This window comes from Arvicola amphibius, chromosome 4 (genome assembly GCF_903992535.2).
Source record: "Arvicola amphibius chromosome 4, mArvAmp1.2, whole genome shotgun sequence".
NCBI lineage: Eukaryota > Metazoa > Chordata > Mammalia > Rodentia > Cricetidae > Arvicola > Arvicola amphibius.
The window spans coordinates 1,442,702-1,461,271 of NC_052050.1; the positions used below are offsets into that span (position 1 = coordinate 1,442,702).

The 18,570-nt window shown below is 51.8% G+C and overlaps 4 protein-coding genes across 12 annotated transcripts; 3 read left to right on the forward strand and 1 right to left on the reverse strand.

Annotated features, from left to right (window-relative positions):
* Window positions 1-101: 101 nt before the first annotated feature.
* Arl16 (ADP ribosylation factor like GTPase 16) lies at window positions 102-2,341 on the forward strand. The gene is made up of 5 exons (XM_038326421.1): window positions 102-213; window positions 330-388; window positions 818-931; window positions 1,492-1,607; window positions 1,756-2,341. The coding sequence occupies exons 1-5, from the start codon at window positions 153-155 to the stop codon at window positions 1,916-1,918; spliced, it is 513 nt and encodes a 170-aa protein (XP_038182349.1). The 5' UTR covers window positions 102-152; the 3' UTR covers window positions 1,919-2,341.
* A 2,146-nt stretch (window positions 2,342-4,487) lies between these two features.
* Window positions 4,488-9,568, reverse strand: Ccdc137 (coiled-coil domain containing 137). Its single transcript, XM_038326422.2, has 6 exons — window positions 9,399-9,568; window positions 8,973-9,106; window positions 8,086-8,311; window positions 6,660-6,742; window positions 6,370-6,449; window positions 4,488-6,139 (listed from the first exon to the last, which is right to left on the reverse strand). The coding sequence occupies exons 1-6, from the start codon at window positions 9,527-9,529 to the stop codon at window positions 5,924-5,926; spliced, it is 870 nt and encodes a 289-aa protein (XP_038182350.1). The 5' UTR covers window positions 9,530-9,568; the 3' UTR covers window positions 4,488-5,923.
* A 40-nt stretch (window positions 9,569-9,608) lies between these two features.
* On the forward strand, window positions 9,609-11,028 carry Oxld1 (oxidoreductase like domain containing 1). 4 transcript variants are annotated; one of them, XR_005285043.1, is made up of 3 exons: window positions 9,609-9,859; window positions 10,321-10,792; window positions 10,867-11,028. XR_005285043.1 is itself a non-coding variant. In XM_038326420.1 (2 exons), exons 1-2 carry the CDS (start codon window positions 9,653-9,655, stop codon window positions 10,720-10,722), a joined length of 579 nt encoding a protein of 192 aa, XP_038182348.1. In that variant the 5' UTR covers window positions 9,609-9,652; the 3' UTR covers window positions 10,723-11,028. The 4 variants fall into 4 exon arrangements, 2 of the variants coding, with proteins under 2 accessions (XP_038182348.1, XP_038182347.1); XR_005285042.2 differs by having other exon boundaries at window positions 9,610-9,859; window positions 10,321-10,826; window positions 10,901-11,028; XM_038326420.1 differs by having other exon boundaries at window positions 9,609-9,829; window positions 10,321-11,028.
* Pde6g (phosphodiesterase 6G) lies at window positions 9,740-17,595 on the forward strand. Of its 6 annotated transcripts, none has more exons than XM_038326425.1 (5): window positions 9,740-9,829; window positions 13,079-13,250; window positions 15,041-15,310; window positions 16,503-16,543; window positions 16,996-17,595. In XM_038326425.1, exons 3-5 carry the CDS (start codon window positions 15,165-15,167, stop codon window positions 17,070-17,072), a joined length of 264 nt encoding a protein of 87 aa, XP_038182353.1. In that variant the 5' UTR covers window positions 9,740-9,829; window positions 13,079-13,250; window positions 15,041-15,164; the 3' UTR covers window positions 17,073-17,595. The 6 variants fall into 6 exon arrangements, with proteins under 6 accessions (XP_038182353.1, XP_038182352.1, XP_038182351.1 ...); XM_038326424.1 differs by having other exon boundaries at window positions 9,742-9,859; window positions 15,026-15,310; XM_038326423.1 differs by having other exon boundaries at window positions 9,742-9,859.
* Window positions 17,596-18,570: the final 975 nt, after the last annotated feature.

An 18,570-nucleotide genomic window follows, 5' to 3' on the forward strand; every position in this document is an offset into this window, starting at 1 on the left:
GGCCCTGCGCATGCTCGCTGACTCTGAGCGGCCATTGGTCGGCGCAACTAACCAATGAACTGTTCGGACGAGGGGTCTAGCCAATGAGAGCCCGGCGGAGGCGGGCCTCCCGGTGTCGCAGCTCCGAGGGACGGGACCCCGGAGGACCGGGGATGTGTCTCCTGTTGGGGGCTGCGGGAGTCGGGAAGACCCTGCTGGTGAAACGCCTACAGAATATCCTTCCGCACCGTGTGGGCGGGCCGGGCCCCGGGCAGGGCGGGGGACGCACCGGGGTTCGTCGGGCTGGGAAACCCGCCCTCTGCCGCACTCAGGACCTTGACCGCCCGAACAGCTGAGCTCGGGAGATGGCAAGGGCGACCTGGGGGACCCTCCGCCGACGCGGCCCACGGTAGGTGTCCGTCTCTCTCGGGTCTGACTCACACGGGCGACTTGACGTGGCCTCCTCGGGCTTCTCCAGGTGGAAGCCGCGGTGCCGATGGTCAGTGGTTTGGGTACTGCCTTCCCTGCACGGAACCGCTGAGCCTGCCGAGAACCCACACCCGCCTTCCCGTGGGCACTTTCCGCTCCTCTCTCCAGGGACTTATTTCGCTGTCACCCTCAGGGCCCAACTCTGAGGTTGACCATGACCTGGTGTCCCCAGAGAGCTGCTTTTCTTGGTGGCGAGCTCTGCTGAAGGGCTTGAACAGTTGTCACTAACCATCGAGGTTTAGCCACCATCTCCCCCCACATACACATCGCGGAGCTGCCACCCAGGAGTTCGCAACAGCACGGCGCTTACACTGATCTCGTGCGTCGTGTTTCCCTCCTATATACACAGGTTGGCACCAACCTCACTGACATCGTGGCCCACAGGAAAATCACCATCCGAGAGCTGGGGGGTTGCATGAGCCCTATCTGGTCCAGTTACTATGGAAACTGTCATTCGCTCCTGGTGAGTCAGTACTTAGAGCTTCTTTGGGAGCAGTGTTTGGGTCACCCCGAGCCATCCCTGCAATGGGATAGGGTTTTGGTGATTGCTTGAGGAAACAGTACTTAGGCTGCATTGCTTACTCTTAGGCACCCGTCTGAGCTCCTCAACAGGGCTCAGACTCCACGAGGGCTTGCTGAAGGCAGTGTTCTATGCCTTGGTACCCGAATATGTCCAACCTGTATATATCCTGGTCGGTCCCATCCCCACAAGGAAGGAACTCCAAATTCTGGGACGGAGAATTGATGGCTACAAGAGTAAACTTTATGCATTTAAAGACACCACTGACTCCCCAAGTCATCCTCATACAACTTCCCTTTGCTACCCGTTTCCAAAACCTTTGGCTTAAAAGCCACTCTGGGGCCAGGCGTGTGCTTGCCCAGCTCACTCGAAGCCTTAGGTTCGACCTCGAGCATCATAGATGATCATTTTAGAAAGTTGTGTGTGCTCTTCCTGAGTCACACATGTAATACCCAGGTGGAGGGTTGGCCAGGAAAACCTTAGCTTATGTTTCTTCTTCCTAGTTTGTGATGGATGCCTCTAACCCCACCCAACTCTCTGCATCCTGCGTGCAGCTCTTGGGTCTCCTTTCGGCAGAAGAACTTGCAAAAGCCTCGGTCCTGATACTCTTCAATAAAATGTATGGGTCTAGGGGATGATGATGATGTCCCAAGGGGTTATCTCCTCGAGTGCAGCCTAGAACATGGGATCCAGAGTGGGGAGGTGCAGCTGCAGGTGGGGCAAATTTGTGCCGGTCATTCTCTGATGGAGTGCTTCTTTAACTACAGCGACCTTCCCTGTTACATGACCGTGGAGGAGATGAAGTCATTAATCAGGCTTCCAGACATCATTGCTTGTGCCAAGCAGAACATCACCACAGCAGAAATAAGTGCCAGGGACGGCACTGGCTTGGCAACAGTACTGCTCTGGCTCCAGGAGCAGCACAGATGAGCAGCTGATGGCAGGACGGAGAATTCTGGCTGACCCGGTGCCTGGAGACAAAGACTGACGTGAAGCTGCTGTCATCTGGCTTCTGAAGATGCGTTCTGGTGAAGCAGACCCGCCCAGTGTGTCCCTGAGCAACAGGGATCTGTGCAGGGATCTGTGCAAGCACATGTACAGACGCTGCTGTCATCTGGCCTCTGAAGATGCATTCTCTGAAGCAGCCACTGCAGGTGGCTGGATGTCTTCCTGCTATCTAGATAAAAGTGCTGCTGGGACCAGGAAACTGGATCTGTGCCTGAGGGCTTTGGACTGTACCGCTCCACTGAGCCCAGATATTTTTGCTAGTACAAGCTCTGCCTTTCTGATTTCTGATATCCTAACCATGTTCCCCAGAAAAAATATATATATAAAGTTAATGAGTGAGTATAAGAACTGTCTCAAGGGGGCTGGAGAGGTGGCTCAGCAGTTAAGAGCACTGGCTGCTCTTCAGAGGACCCGAGTTCAGTTCTCAGCACCCACATGACAGCTAACAACTGTCTGTACCTCCTGTCGAGGGAATCTGACACTTTCACAGAGACATACATGGAGGCAAAACACCATGAAAAGAAAAAGTCTCAATGAGAAACAAAAACCAGGCAGGATGTGGTGGTCCAGGGCCATGGCTTGAGCTACTCAAGAGACCAGAGTGGAAGGATCATTTTGAGCTCAGGGATTGAAGAACCCAGGCAACACTGGGGTTGGGAGACTCTCAAAACGATAGGGGTGAGGGACCAGGTGTGGTAGAGTGTTTCTTGGGAGACAGAAGCAGGAGAATTTCTGAGTTCCGGACTAGTCTGGTCTACACAAACACTGTCTCAAAAAACAAAAAGGTGAAGCCAGTGGTGGTGGTGGTACAAGTCTTAAATCCCAGCACTCTGGAGGCAGAGGCACTCTTGAGTTCAAGGCCAGCCTGATCTACAGAGCGAGTTCCAGGACAGCCAGGGCCACACAGAGAAACCCTCTCAGGAAAACAACAAAAAGATGGGGAGGTTTAACACCACCAGCGATGAGTGTTTCCATTGCTCCATTTGTTCTTTTAAATATGTGTTTTATGCATATGAGTGACCTGTCTTCAGGCACACCAGAAGAATCAAATCCCATTACAGATGCTTGTGAGCCTCAATGTGGGTGCTGGGAATTGAACCTGGGCACTCTGAAAGAGCAGCCACTGCTCTTAACCACTGAGCTGTCTCTCCAGCCGTTTCATTTGTTCAATGAGCTTTTATCATTCAAAGACACGTACAGGGATCTGAGTTCCCACGGGTGGACAGTACGGTACAGATGTCACACAAGGTTGTGACATTCTGCTGGGACTTGTCAAACCAGCTTGATAGGGAACACTGACTAGGGAGACTCATGCATCAATGTGATAATCTTTAAGTATCCTTCTTGGGGTCAAATCTGAGAAGAACCTGCAGCCAGTTACTAAGATCAAGGTGCCTGATTTCCACCCAGGACACAAAGTGGGGAAGTCTGGGGACCCTTAGGTATTCTGCCCTTTATGCCATCAAGACCTGATTTCCACATGCACACCAGCACCTCGTCAGTACTGAACAGTGGCGATGCCCCAGCCTCCCTGCCAGCATTTAAAGACTGCTGCTCTGAGCATCAGGAGTCCAAAATGGCGGTAATGACTGGTCTGACCTGGAGTAGGCAAGGAGCAAGAGCTGCTACATGCTCTCCCACGACAGAAGACTGGGAAAACCATATTAGACAGGTAGCCCCATCCCATCACTAGGCCCAAGATCCATTGGAGAAACTTAAGCAAGTACACAATCCTTTTGTAATAAAGCAAAGTTGGGGTTTAATAAAGGTATTTGAGAAAGAGAAGCACTCAAAAGATATCAGAGGGGATGGAGTTGGCTCAGGGGTTAAGAGCACTGCATGCCCTTCCATAGGTTGTGAATTAAGTTCCCAGCAACCACATGGTGACTCAGCCATCTATGAGATTTGGAATGCTAAATATGTGATAAATCTTTTAAAAAATTAGTTAACACCTAAAAGCATGGGTGTGGGCTTAAGAAAAGTTAAAGTTAAGACATACCCAAAGCACATGTGGTTATGGGCTCTTTTTATCAAGGCAAGGTTTTTCTATGCAACAGTTATGGCTGTCCTGTAACTCACTTTGTAGATCAGGCTGGCCTCAAAATCAGAGATCTGTCTGCCTCTGCCCCAAGTGCTGGGATTAAAGGCACATACCATCACCACCCAACTGGGTATGGGCTCTTTAAACAAGAGTTATCCAGAGTTCTTTGATACACTTCACAGCCGTTAGAGAACTAGCCAGTTGTGCTTTAACTGGATGGTTTACATGGCTTCTGAAAAGAACACAAAAACTTACAGCTCTAATAACAGTAGCTATGGGCCCTGGCTCTAGTTCAGATGCTTAGTGGGAAATGAAATAGCCAAGGCATCCAACTTATTGGCCTCTGGCCCTTGCTAATGTTGGGTGCACGTCTAAGCACTCATCCCCAGTCACACTGACATGCACAGACTGGAGCTGTGAACAAGTGTTTCAGAGAGAAAAGACCCAGACTTCAAAGAGAGTAAACTTTAATGTCAGTAAACTTCATTCTGGAAAATGCTAACTTGGAAGAGTAAAGGCACTCCATATGGGTTCACTAGATGTTCTAGATGATGTGGGCTGTCCCATATATGGTCATATATGTGTTGCTTTATTGGGTGATGAATAAAGCTGTTTCAGTCAATGGCTTAGCAGAGTAAAGCCAGGCAGGAAATTCAGAGATATAGAGAGAGAGTAGGCAGAGTCAAGGAGATGCCATGTAGCTGCCAAAGAAAAAAGACACCTCCGGAACCTTACCAGCCTCGTGGTGATACAGAGATTAACAGAAATGGGTCAATTTAAGATGTGAGAACTAGCTAGAAAATGCAGAACCAATGGCCAAACAATGTTGTAGTTAATATAGCTTCTGTGTGATTATTCGGGTCTGGGCAGCTGGGAAACAAACGAGCAGTCTCCTTTTACAACTAGAGAGAAGCCCCTAGAAGTTCTGCCAGAAGAAGCAAGGCCCAAGCCTAGCTCTTTTGATGTCAACATGAGGGTGTTTTTTTTTTTTTTTTTTTTTTTTAATTGAAACATGGTCTCATGTAGTCAAGGCTGGCTTTGAACACCCAATTATTTTGCTTCTACCTCCTAGGTGCCAGGATTCTAGGGCGGGACCGCACTCCCAAGGTTTGGAGAGTTTCAAGGTTTCACTATCGGGAGCCAGCATCAGGTCCTCCCACCTTTAATACTATGGGAGACACATTCAAACAGATTCCATCCCTGGTCCTCTCCGAAGGCCTGCCCTATTTCCCCAAGGCCCGCTACTCAGGGCATAGACCTTTTCCTACCCTTTCGGTATAACCACTCTGCCCTTCCTATCACTGAAGTCTGGTGTTTATACCTCAAGGCATTCAGCCAGTACTGACACCCCATCTCTATCCAAACCAAACCTCGATGGGTACTCTGGCCTCTGTACACACCCCTGCAGGCAAACAAGGTGCTGACTGCCAGCCACCAGAGAGACACACCTGCACCGGGTGTATCTGCTCCCACTGTACTGCTACCCTGCCTTGCATGGCTCTGAACCCACGAGAGCCTCTTAAGACAGCAGGCTGGCCTACAACAGCAGCTTCAGTAATCAGCTGGATTAAGGGACTGAGTCCTTTCTACAGTAGTCCTGGCTTGTCTTCCCTGAGACTTGTTTCAGAATAAAGCCAGGCTCAGGAAAACCCCAGCCCTCCCATCTGTGTCTCAGGCAGGTGCCGGAGGAACTTGCCCTGTATGAGGTAGGATTCACTGGTGGTCACTTTTAAAAGGATAACCTTCAGGGGACGGGGAAAGAAAAGCACCCCCACCCCCATACTGTTCAAGCCCCTATCCAGAGACAAGTATTTGCTGTCTTTCCTCTGCCAGGTATAGCAGCTTGTGGGCCAGTTTCCAGCACATTGGTCCCCTGGGTCTCTGAATCACAGACAAGTCTGCAGCTTCCTCTGAAAGGAGCTGCCAAGCGGGTGTGCAGATGTCACTTCCTGTCGCTGCAGCTTCTTCAGGGCTCTGTAAGCCTGCACAGCCCGTTCCCGCTCTTCCCCCAGAATCCGCTGGCGGGCCAGTGAGGTAGCTGGAGTCAGGGACCCACCACTAGCGCCCAAAAGCTTCTTTAACATTAGAGACTTCTTGCCAGGCTGAGGAAAGAGAGAGAAAGTTGTAGCACAAGCTCACTAGGAAAGAAGGTAGCAAAGGGCTTTGATTGGTTCAGCAGCTCATAGTCCAGGACACTTGCCCCCCAGCAGACACAGCAATGACCTAACCGATCCCCACTCCCTGCAGCTCATAGTCCAGGACACTTGCCCCCCAGCAGACACAGCAATGACCTAACTGATCCCCACTCCCTGCATACTTGGTCCCCACGTACCGCATCTCTGCCAATGCTCCGTCTAGGCTGGACCGTCAGCTCCGGGGGCTGTAGCACAACCTCTCCAAACTCCACAGTATCTGTCAGTGAAGAGAAGCTGCTGTTCAGAGCCCGTGGCATTTCTGACTCACCGCCCGTTCGCCCTTTCTTGAGGGCTTCAGGACTCACTCATCCTCAGGCCTACGAGTGGTGAGCCCGGAAGAGTCCAGAGGTGCCAGCAAGGAGGTCTGGGGGCAAACAGGTAGCCCTGTGTGGACTACAGCTTCTGTCCCTGCTGTGGGAAGAGCTACCTTTCAGCAGCTCCTGCTCCAGCCTGTCCACTGCTCTTTCTTCCCTTTTCTTCTGGGCTTTTTCAAGGCGCCGCTTCTGGAACCTGGGGGAAAAAAAGCATGTTTTTCAGACTCCTAAGCGCTGGTTCCATCTTAGGTGCAGCAGAGGTCAGCCTGACCTCAAGGGCTTCAAGATACGGAACTGGGAGGCAAACCCATGCTCTGCACCCAAAAGGCTCCCCAGTCAGTAGTTAGTTCTCAGCCCCAGGGAACAATGACAAAGCCTAGCCTAGACATTCTGGATTGCCCACACAGCCTAGACCCATAGAGTATCTGCTGGAACAATACACTCCATACTGAATGTCAGTTATGAGACTGGATCCAAAGGCCTTGCAAAGTACTGTGTGTGTGACACACCACACCTCATCGTGAGCATTTGGTGTGACACACCACACCTCCTCGTGAGCATTTGGTGTGACACACCACACCTCCTCGTGAGCATTTGGTGTGACACACCACACCTCCTCTTTGTGAGCATCTGGAGACCACAATGGCTCTGGCTCGTCTGACTGGAATATTAGAAGGAAGTGGAAAGCAATCTTTTTACATCTTTGAAAGAATAAAAAGGACACATGTCTCCTGTACTAGTGAGGAGAAAAAGAAGACAATGTAGCCATTCTTGTTGGTCATCTTTTTGTTTGCAACCCTGTCTGGCCTGAACTCACAGCAGGCCCATAACCTCAGCATCCTGGATGTGGAATTGTTGGCACGAACGACCATGCATGGTTGGAATTTTTCTTCAACTTCAATGAAAGCCCAGGTTGAGCCAGGCAAGTCTCTGTGAGCTCGAGGCTACCCTGGTTTACAGAATGAGTTCCAGGACAGCCAGAGCTACAGTGAAACCCTGTCTCAAAACAAAAACAAAAACAAAAACAAAAAACAAAAAACAAAAGAAAGAAAGCAACCTCAGGCCAATTCTTCCTGAAAGTTGAGGTTAGTGCATCTAAATAAATTTTTTTTTTTTTTTTTTTTTTGCCTGTACAGTCAGGGATGGCGGGGAACAGGAAGTTACTGAGTAAGTTGGGGGAATCCAAGCTTGTAATGGGCTTCTAATGGTTGAACACCATCACCATCGTTATGGGCAACACAAGAGCGCATCTGAACATCGTGACAGTGAAATTAACTCCTCTTTATAGTCAGAGAAACCAGGCCACGAAGGTATAGAACTTGCACAAACAAGACAGACTAGAGAGAAACCCACTAGAGAACAGGTGACAGGCTGAAGCCAGCCTCCCAGGGGTCACTCCACAAGGGTGATTCCCTGGGGGATAATGTCTTAGCAGACACCAAGCTACAGGGGCTTTTCTTACAGCAGTGCGCCCAAGGCAGACAACCGCCCCTTCTTGTCACCAGGACCCACAGCCCTGGGCCTCCAGGCTCAACTCACGCTTTCTTCCGTTCAGACTTCTCCTTCTTGGGAGCTACCTGCACCTCTGGCTGCCGAGGGGGTTGGTTCTTGCTAAGGAACAGCACATGCTGGGCCTCCTGTTCCATGCGTTGGACGTAGGCCATTTCAGACTCCCCCTTCCTCTGCTTGAACTTGGGGACAACAATGTCTGTCTCTTCTTCCCCCTTTGCTTCCTTTTCCAGTGTCTCCTTGAAAGCCGCCTGGGCTGAGGACAAAGGACAGAGTGGCTGGTGACCGGCAAGCAACCCGTGACCACTTCCCCTCCTACAGCCACAAGAAGCAAAGACCAGGCTTAAGGACGAGCACCGATCTACAATATTCAGTTCAGGGCAACCCTACAGATGTGATTTCACAAGCCACTGGCTCCTGCCAACACAGGTGAACAAAGAAGCCGGAGTGTCCAGCATGGTGGCACACACCTGTAATCCTAGCACTCGGGAGGCAGAGGCAGGCAGATCTCTGCGAGTTCAAGACCAGCCTGGTCTACAGAGCGAGTTCCAGGACAGGCTCCAAAGCTATAGAGAAACCCTGTCTCAAAAAAACAAAAACAAAAATACAGCAGCGTGACTGGCGAGATAGCTCAACCACAAGGAATATATACTCCTCGGGGACGTAGTTTAGCTCCCCAGCAGCCACACTGGGCAGCTTCTGTAACTCCAGCTCCAGGGGATCCAACACCCATGCACACGCCTCCTGACCACTCACGCTTGCATGGACAAAATTAAAAATAAGAGCACTGCTGTAAAATCAGGACGGTGCTGTCCTCCCCACACTGTGTACTCCGGCCTCAAACACCTCGAAGGATTTGGGCAACTGGACGGATTCAGACAAGGCTACGCCGGCACCCAGCAAGGGCTGTTGCATACCCTCCTTCTTTCTCTTCTTATTGCTGAGCTGCTTTTTCATCTCCTGTCGGCTCCTCATAATCTCTCGGAGCCGGAAAGGGATTTCTTGCTCATCTTGATTCTTGGGCTTGCAATTCACTTTCTTCTTCTCTTTGCTGGAAAGAGAACCCAGGAGTGAGACCCTGCCCTAGGACAACATAAGCAGAAACGAAATAAGGAAGAAATGGTGCCAGATCCATGAACATACAGACGGTCCTCTCCTCACCCTTGACTCAGGCTGCCTTGAACTGGATTTTTCTCAGCATGCTAAGGCAAAAGGCCGTTTACCCAGATCGTGCCTCACGAGAAACGAGACACTCACCTCCGTTCATTCAACACATGGCTGAACGGGGGCCTGGACTGAGGTAGAAAGCTCCCAACTGGGTCCTCTCCCGGTGATCCACCCACCTGCGCTGTCCCGGCGGTAAGGCCGAGCGCTGCTGTCCCTTCGCCTGCTGCTGCCGCCGTCGAGCGTGCGGCTGTCCCGAGCCTCCAGGACCCGCCGAACGGGCGCCTCTCGCACGCCCGGGCCCTGCCATTACTACTCCTGGAGTTCCCGGCACGAAGCCATTTCCGCCCTCTTGCGATACCCCGCCCCGTGAGCATCACTTCCGCTTCCTGTGGTCCTGCCCAAGCCATTGGCCTAGGAGTCTGCACCGGCTATGGGAATACTGCTGCGGAGCCTGTCCGGGGGAGGCCGGGTGGGAGCTGCGCTCTGCTACCGGGCCAGTTCTCGCGGGTCGAGTGGGCTGCACTGCCCCCGCAGGGTTGCGGGAAGCATTTCGCGCAGCCGGGGTGTCCCAGGTCTGGGAGGCCAGCCAGCCCTTGGAAGAGTCACGGTCAGCGCGCTCCCTGAGAGCTTTCTTCAGGTTTGGGCTCCAGACCAAGTACCAGTTAGTGACCGGGGTCACGGGTGAACACCAGAGGCAGTAGAGGCGGAGAGTGGGGTGACCCGATGTCCTCTGAGCTTCTCTTGTGATGTCGGAAGGCCGACAGGACTGAGGACGACGCGGATAGTCCGCGTGGTCAGCGGAGGAGTGTTTAGTGGCTGGAGAGGGTCAGCCAGTTCTGTGCAATCATTTGGAACTCAGACCCAGTACCTGGCACTGAACCGGGCCCTTAACAAGTTTCTTCTCATGCCAACCAATGTGTCCGTTTCACAGATAGGGAAACAGTATACAGAGTGAAATATTAATTTGTCTACGGTCCTGCAGGAAGTGAGGAGGCCGAGAAGGATGTTGAGCCATCAGCCCAATGCTAGGAAGGGTGAGCATTCCCCAGTGCCTTACCAGCTTCCTGGAGAGTCATACTGGTTATCCCATGTTCGCAGGGCACACAACAGTCCTCCAGCTGGGGCAGCTGCCAGAGTCTTCCCCGAGGAAGACACAGTGTTCTTCACAGACACCATGCTCCAGTGCGAGTCACTGATAGCCGCAGAGAGTTGGGGATGGACCACAGGGAAGAAGGTGCGGAGGATGACGGGGAGCCAAAGGCCTCCCAGCCCCGGGAGAAGCTCCCAGACCCTCCATCACTTGAGCCTCCCACAAACTGCTGCATGAGCGGCTGTCCTAACTGTGTGTGGGTAGACTATGCAGAAGCCCTGCTCAGACACTACCAGGATGGGGGGGAACAGGCCCTGGCCGTTCTAGAGGAGCATGTGAAGGATGAGAACCTCAAGGCCTTCCTCAGGATGGAGATCCGACTCCGGCTCCGCACCCAGAGTGGAGGCTGAGCCAGTGTACGTGGGACTCCCGGCCGTGGACAGATGCCACCCTTTACGTGGGACTCCCGGCCGTGGACAGATGCCACCCTTTATGTGGGACTCCCAGCCGTGGACAGACGCCACCCTTTACATGGGACTCCCTGCCGTGGACAGATGCCACCCTTTACGTGGGACTCCCGGCCGTGGACAGATGCCACCCTTTAGAAGCACAGGGCCACTTTTATCCTTGAGTCTGGAAGACTCAACACGTCTGCCAGGAATAGGAAGTAATGTGTAAGAACTTCACCTCTGAATAAATTCTCTGCACCAACCAAACTGTGTGGTCCCACTGCCTGCGTTGTCAAAGGAAGCATACCCAGTCTGGCTCTGTATCCCTGTTAGCAGCCACAGGTTTCCTCACCAGTGAAGATCAACTAAAGCCCTCAGTCAATGAACATCCTATGACAGGATCACCCCCCAGGCCCCATTGTACCTGGGGTGTCCTGCTGACTGTCAGCTCTGGTTCCCACCTGTGCAGTAAATGAGAACCATCATGTGGGAGGGGCCTAGCTGCTCCCTGTCTCCTGCTGGGACCTGAGGGGAGGGGATTTCTTTCTACCATTTAGTAGCCTAGGGTCATCCCTTAGAGTTCCGAATCCTGCTAGACACAGCTGGGATATCGAGCTCCAGAACCAACTGCATGGCACTAGCAGGGGCTGAACTTAAATGTGTTTGTGCCCACCTACTTTGTTAAAGAGAACAGCTGGGATTATAGGGTGACTTTTTTTTGTTGTTGTTGTTTTTTGTTTTTTCGAGACAGGGTTTCTCTGGTTTTGAAGCCTGTCCTGGAACTAGCTCTTGTAGACCAGGCTGGCCTCGAACTCAGAGATCCGCCTGCCTCTGCCTCCCGAGGGCTGGGATTAAAGGTGTGCGCCACCACTGCCCGGCCTTCTGTTGGGTTTGAGCTGATAAATAGGACTTTTTCCATGTTTGGTGTTTTACACAGACCTGTGACAAAATTAAAACCAGAAAGTCGGGGCACTTTGCTAGTGGGTGACAGAACACAGTTCAGGCTGGCATCTTGGACAGATGATGCAAGCCATCCAAAGTACACTGCAGGGGCTGGGCCCAGATAAACGTGATAATGGTGACCACACCAATGAGGTCCTAGACTTTTGTATAGCTGTTTCCTGTGGGTTGAAGCATTTTGTCCTTAAAAGAGGTTCTAAAGATGGTTGGTCTCTCTGTGTAGCCTTGGCTGCTCTGGAACTTCTCTAATGCACAGAGATCTGCCTGCCTCTGCCTCTCAAGTTAGGATTAAAGGAGTCACCGTACCTATTGTAAGCAGACGTCTGTTCACGTCTCCAGGAAATGTTAACACCAGTGGTCAGCATTTCCAGCATCTGACAATTGCGGCCGAGGCCAGTAAGGCTGTGCAGTGTAAGATGCCCTTGAAGAAAACTCATTGGCCAGTCCTTCGCAGTGGGCCCAGGTCCGCTTCTGGGTAGTGACACTCAAGTTCTCAGACTCTGCCATGCTGGCCTCCATCAGTTTAATCCCCAGGTGCTTACCACCATGCATCTGTGAAGTGCCCCACAGTGGCCCAGACACCAGCAGTATAATGTGCCTCCTCCCAGCACTTCCTTGCGGAAGACAAAAGTTAACACAGAATCATGCGGAGCTGCCTGTGTTGGCACATGCTTGTAATTCCAGTACTTGAGGGGCATCCTTAGCTTCATGACAGTTTGAGGCCAGCATGGAACTACATAAAACCAAGTCTTTAAAAAAAAAAAAAAAAAGCCAGGCGGTGGTGGCACACGCCTTTAATCCCAGCACTCTGGAGGCAGAGGCAGGCGGATCTCTGTGAGTTCAAGGCCAGCCTGGTCTACAAGAGCTAGTTCCAGGACAGGCTTCAATGCCACAGAGAAACCCTGTCTCAAAATAACCAAAAAAAAAAAAAAAAAAAAAAAAAAAAAAAAAAAAAAAAAAAAAAAAAAAAAAAAAGGAAAGAAAAAGAAAGAAAAACAAGAAAACCAATTCTATCCAAAGTTAGAGGAAACAGGCACAGGAAATGGAATACGCATACACAGAGTAGCAGATGCAAAAACCTTGGGGTTGGAGTGCAAGAGGCAGGGCTGAAAGGCAAGGGGGGAAAGGGGCTGTCACATAAAGCATCAAAGTTCACGGTTTTCTCAGTGGATGGGGCAGAAAGGGAATGGGTGAGCCTAAGCAAGAACTGTCTGGAAAATGGCCCTGTTGTTTCTGGAGGCATCGTCCCACAATTGGTGAAGATAAAACTTCCCCTTCCTTTCTTGACCATCTACTGGAACGGAATGTCCTTCCTTCAGGCCCTTGACTGCTCCTGAATTTCTTCTGCCCATCCCAGCATCCCAGTCAGTGGTGACTCCCTCAAGGCCCAGCAATCTCATTAGTGTGGCATCCCAGCAGAGAGTCATAATCCGCTCACCAAGAGAAGAGTAAATCCCCAGGCCACTGCTCTGCTGACCCCGGTCCAGCCGACTGGCACCTGTGGCTCCCTGAGACCTGTCCAGTGCTTGGTGAGTCGCGACCCATCTCATTGCCTTTTCTGACAGCCAGGTCTCTGCTCATTCAGCGTTGGGGTTGGGGGAAAACAACAGGTTTTTACCACCTCTGCCGAGCTTTGCGTCTTTAAGAGTTCATCCCCTTTCCCTGTCCTTTGGAGAGGACATCCTGCCAGTCACCTCCTCTGCTTCTCCACAATGTCAAATGGTAGTGCCTGTTACCAAGGCCAGCCACCTGACCATATAGCTAAGTGGTACCGGCTTCAGGTCAGTCTGGGTTAGGCATCTCAGGCGTGGTTTCCATAGAGACAGCGCTGATCATTGGAGCTCTGTTGGGGATTCATGGCCTTTGACTAGAGAAGTATTTTACTACTGGGAAGTAAGGGATGGGTGCCTCAGAACTGAGCATCCTGGTCTCCTAAGCTCTTGAGTCCTGGTTCATAGGCTGGTGCTGGCTTCAGGGACAGAGGCTGAACTAAGAAGGGCAGGGGAAGCCGCTGAGATTGAAATGAGCATTGCCTACTCTGCTGATCAGTTTCAGCCTTGATGATCCAGCAGACCACTGGCAGTGGCTTAAGGCGCTTCCAGTACCACACCACACAGGACTTAGGGCAGGAAAAGGGGACTCTAAGACGTAGTTAGTCTCTTGGACAGCTAAGGGTTGGAGCAACACCTCCTGTCTGGGTCACCTGTATTCAGCAGCAGGTGAGGTTTATTTAGGCAGCTTCCTAGAACTCTGGGAGATTAGGAGTCTCCTTCAGGTGCTAATAGGATTATAGAAACTGTACTGTCCATGGACAAGGTCGCTGGGGCTTGGAGCTCTTAGGGAGAGGAGGAGGGGCCATCCTATGTAGTGTCTTCTAGGTTGCAGCCTGATACAGAGCCGCAGAGGCCAGCTCAGCCTCTCCAGAGCCCTGATATAATGTCTGACCGAGACTGAGCTTCAAGTCAGCGAGCCAGGGAGCAGCCTAAGGGAAGAATCCTAGTGTAACTGCTCTCCCTGAGACCTGCTTCTGGCTTAGCCCTCTGAAATGGAGCCATGAAAGTAAGGAGTTCCCAGTTCAGCGGCTTCTGGTTCAAGGACAGGCCTCTTCCTTAGGGCATCGCTGTGTTCCATTCTGTGGAGCATTATTTATCAGCACCAAGTCTAAAAAGATAATATACCAAAACCAACAAGTACATAAATATGAACAAACATACTTTAAAAACACGTGTGTCAATTAACGAGTTTAGCCCCAGATTGTGGTATGAAGAAATAAATTAGGACCTGGAGATACAGAATCCCATGAGGTAGAGTCAGAAGAGGCCTCTAGAGTCAGAGAAGGCCTTTCCGAGAAGGGGCCAGTGAAAGCAACCTGGGGCTTATCACCTGGAAGAGAAGGTAGGAGGCTGTGGGGCTCACGTGGTGCAGGATTAGGAAGGGGTGTCCTTTGTTTACCCTTCTAGGTGTCCTCAGAAGGCTTTCCACAGAGTGACAGGCTCTATCAGATTCCAGTGGATGAGAAGGAGGGAGGGAGGGAGGGTGCAGGCATCAGTGTGGGAGCCAACATCAAGGGTGTTCAAGGAGAGGTAATAAAAAGCCCTGGTTTGGGACATGGGGGGGGTCAAAAGGATGTGTTTGATGTGGGTTAGGGGTATGGGATTGGCACAAGGTAGTTCATGAGTCCTGTGTGGCTGCTAGCAGTGGGAGGTGCCTCCTGGTACCAGGAGAATGCTGGAAAGCCCTGGTGGAGCTGGAAGGTGGTTCTCTGGAGGGGAGGCAATGTCTCAGGGTGGCTCGTGGGTGTCAGGCCCTCTGCTCTTAGGTTGGAAAGGAGGAGAAAGGGCCAACGGGGATCCATCTGTCTGGTCTGCCCCAGCCTGCATGAGGAATACAGACCAGCCTGACAGAACTCAGAAGCTAAGGTCAGTGTCTCTGCCAGCCTCACCATGAACCTGGAGCCACCCAAGGCTGAGATTCGGTCAGCCACACGGGTTATAGGAGGACCAGTTACGCCCAGGAAAGGACCACCTAAGTTTAAACAACGACAAACCAGGCAGTTCAAGAGCAAGCCCCCCAAGAAAGGCGTCCAAGGGTAAGCAGAACGACAGAGGGGATCCTTTCGCAGAAGGAACACTCTTCCCAGGCTGCATGGGAGGACAAGGCAGGGGCTGGTGTGGAGCTCGGGCCATGGTTCTTTGCAGTACTTCATCCTGACTACCAGGGCCTCAGGAGTTTTGGGGAAACCAAGGGCCTATCATTTATTCCAGGTGCTGCAGCCAGGCAGGTCTGGAAAGCAGACCGCCCAAATCTCCTCAGGGATGTGTGTGCACCCCACCACATTCCCCTGTCCACACACAGACACCTGCATGTGAACACCTACAGGCATGGCCTTAGCCAATCTTCTGTTGCTCTGAGAAAACAATAGGAGCTGAAGGCTTTATGCAGAGATTTGTGTGTCCTTGGGTTTGGAGACTGAAAGCTCCAGGAAGGGTGGTCTCAACTGTTTGGCCTCTGGTAAAGACCGGATGGCTGTATTACAACCTGGAGGATGGTATCGTGGCAGGAATGCTAGGGAAAGAGGCTGATCATAAGTAGACAGAGAACACGAGAAAGCAGAGAGGAACGAGTGTCTCTGTTCTAGCCACCTCCTCTGTAGAGTCATAACCTTGTCCTGTGAGGATGGCATCAATCCATAGTAACGCTTCCCCGTTTCCATGTGATTCAGTCACTCTCTCCGATTAAAGACCCACACTTCTCAGTACTGCTGTACCCTGGAGACCAGTGCCCAGCACGTCTGCCTTTCTTATTCATTTATTTATTTATTGGTTTTTCAAGGCAGGGTTTCCCTGTAGCTTTGGAGCCTGTCCTGGAACTAGCTCTTGTAGACCAGGTTGGCCTCGAACTCACAGAGATCTGCCTGCATCTGCCTCCTGAGTGCTGGGATTAAAGACCTGCACCATCACCTGGCTCATGTGTGCCTTTCAGGGACAAGTCACAGCTGACACACCGAGACACACACAGCACCCTCTCGCACACTCCTGTAGAGGCCTACAGCCCATCCCCACTCAGGCAACATTGCATGGGTGTCTGCCCATGTGTACCTGGGCTCACTCTTCCTTTCTTGGTCCTCGGCCTGTGAATCTCTGGGAAGCACACTGGCCTCATGATGGTGAAAGGGAGCCCCCAGTCCCTTCCCAGTAGCAGATGTAGGGGAGGACATCTGGCACCCAGGGGTGGCTCCATCTAGACCTGGAGACATCATCTTGACCACTCTGTCTTCGCAGGTTTGGGGATGACATCCCTGGAATGGAAGGCTTGGGCACAGGTATGACAACTCAGGATTGTTGCATCTGGACAGTCCTCCTAAGTCCCCTACCTCCCTCAGACATACTCCCACAGGTCCCAGCTTCCCCTCTATTGCTTAGCCTGCCTCCCATCCTGTACGTATTTCTCTCCCAACATCAAGTTTCAGATCCCCCTGAGAGGGGTTGTTCCCATGGGGCAGGTTCACTAGACACAGAAGGAACTTTTGCTGGTCCTTCCAACTTCAGCAAAGGGTCCCTTGAGCTCCCTATTCGGGCCTGCCACATCCCTCACGACTGGAGCCAGGACCCAGAAGACAGAGTTGGTGCTTTCTGCCTAGGAGGATTTGCAGCCAGAGCTTAGCCTCTCATCCTAGGCAGATGTGACTTTTACTTGGGGAGTAGAAAGCAAGGCGAGAGGGAATGGGGTGGTCCTGGGGCTGTGGAGTCCCCGTTAATGACACTTTTCCTGCAGACATCACTGTCATCTGCCCGTGGGAGGCCTTCAACCACCTGGAGCTGCATGAACTGGCCCAGTATGGCATCATTTAGCCAATCCCTGCGGTGAGAGTCCTGTGAAAGGGACCTGCTGATGACCCACGCTGCACCACTGAAGACCCACGCTGCCCCACCACCCTCTGCAAGCCCTGCCCAGGACCCCCGCCCGAACCTGAGCCTGAATCCCAGCCTGAGTCACTAGCCAGGTTGTCCCCTGCCTCCAGGGGACAACTTCATGCCCTGACACCAGCTACCAAGAGCCTACAGCCTCCCACAGGACACTCTGATGACCTGAAGTCACGGGTTAGAAGGAAGGAAGAGAGGGGGACCCAGCCCCACCTCCTCTTTTTCTTGTGGCTGGAGTACAGGGATGAACTCCCCAGAAGTGTTTCCCTACACTGCCTTCTGTGGACAAGAGTTCCTCTGCCCCGCAACCCTTCCAGATGGGTGTCTGGAGGTAGGACACTGTCCTGGGGTCTGTGGTGAGAGAGGCTGAGGCTACACTCTCTATACCAGCCTTCCCAACATACTGTGTCCTTGTCCCTGTTTCTTAATAAAATTAGCATCTCCTTGCTTCTCTGAGGTGCATTGATGGAGTACGTCCCTACAGTAGGGTTGCTTTATCTGCACCATGGAGGAGGGTTCAGAGTGTGTGAAAGTGGGAGAGACTGGCAAGAAAGAGAAACAGAAAACTCCCATTAACCAATACACCTCAGAGGCTTGGCCTAGAGGTCCTGGGTATATGAGCCTGGCCCTGCCCCTCACTCCTGGTGGCCATAGTCAATGAAGCAGACTCTCCAAGAAGGTAGGAAAGGATAAAAACTAGAAACCTAAACACAGACACCCAATGAGCAGCCCCATGGCCCAGCCAGTCCATCCTAAGACCGAGCTGATGCCCGTCGCACACCCCAGTAACCTGAGGATTCCACACGTAGAGGTAAGACATATAGGCACACACCTGGGCAAACACCTCCAAACACGCACAATATTTAGAGTAAATGTATGATTACTCCTTTCAATGATCAGAAAATGGCTTTCAGAAGGGCTCTATGTGTCAGGCATTGTGGCACACACTTGTAATCCCCAACGTGTGAGCAGAAGGCAGAAGGTTAAAGGTCATTCTCAACTATGTAGGGAGTTCAAGGCCAGCCTGCAATACATGACAAAGAAATAGAATAGGCAAGGAAAAGACTCCACGTTTGAGACAGCCACAGACTGACCGTGCTGATTCTACAGATGGAATCAGAGCTGGGCCACCCTCCGCCTGTGTCTGCTGGGAAACAAGGAATTGTCTCCATCTCGACTTGAAGAAGTCCCAGTCCCAGTCATTGTGAGACCTGTAGTTTACTATGCAAATATGAATGCACACACCAATAAACAAGTCTCCTCTTACCAAAACAGCTTTCTACAGAGCAAGGCCTGGGCTGCATCCTACAGCTCTCCAAAGGCCAGAAAGTAGGAGTAGAGCTGAGAGAAGCCATTTCTGCAGAAATGGGGACCCAGAGCCAGTCAGGGTGAGTGAGATCAGGGCAGGGGGCTGAAGTTGGAAGCA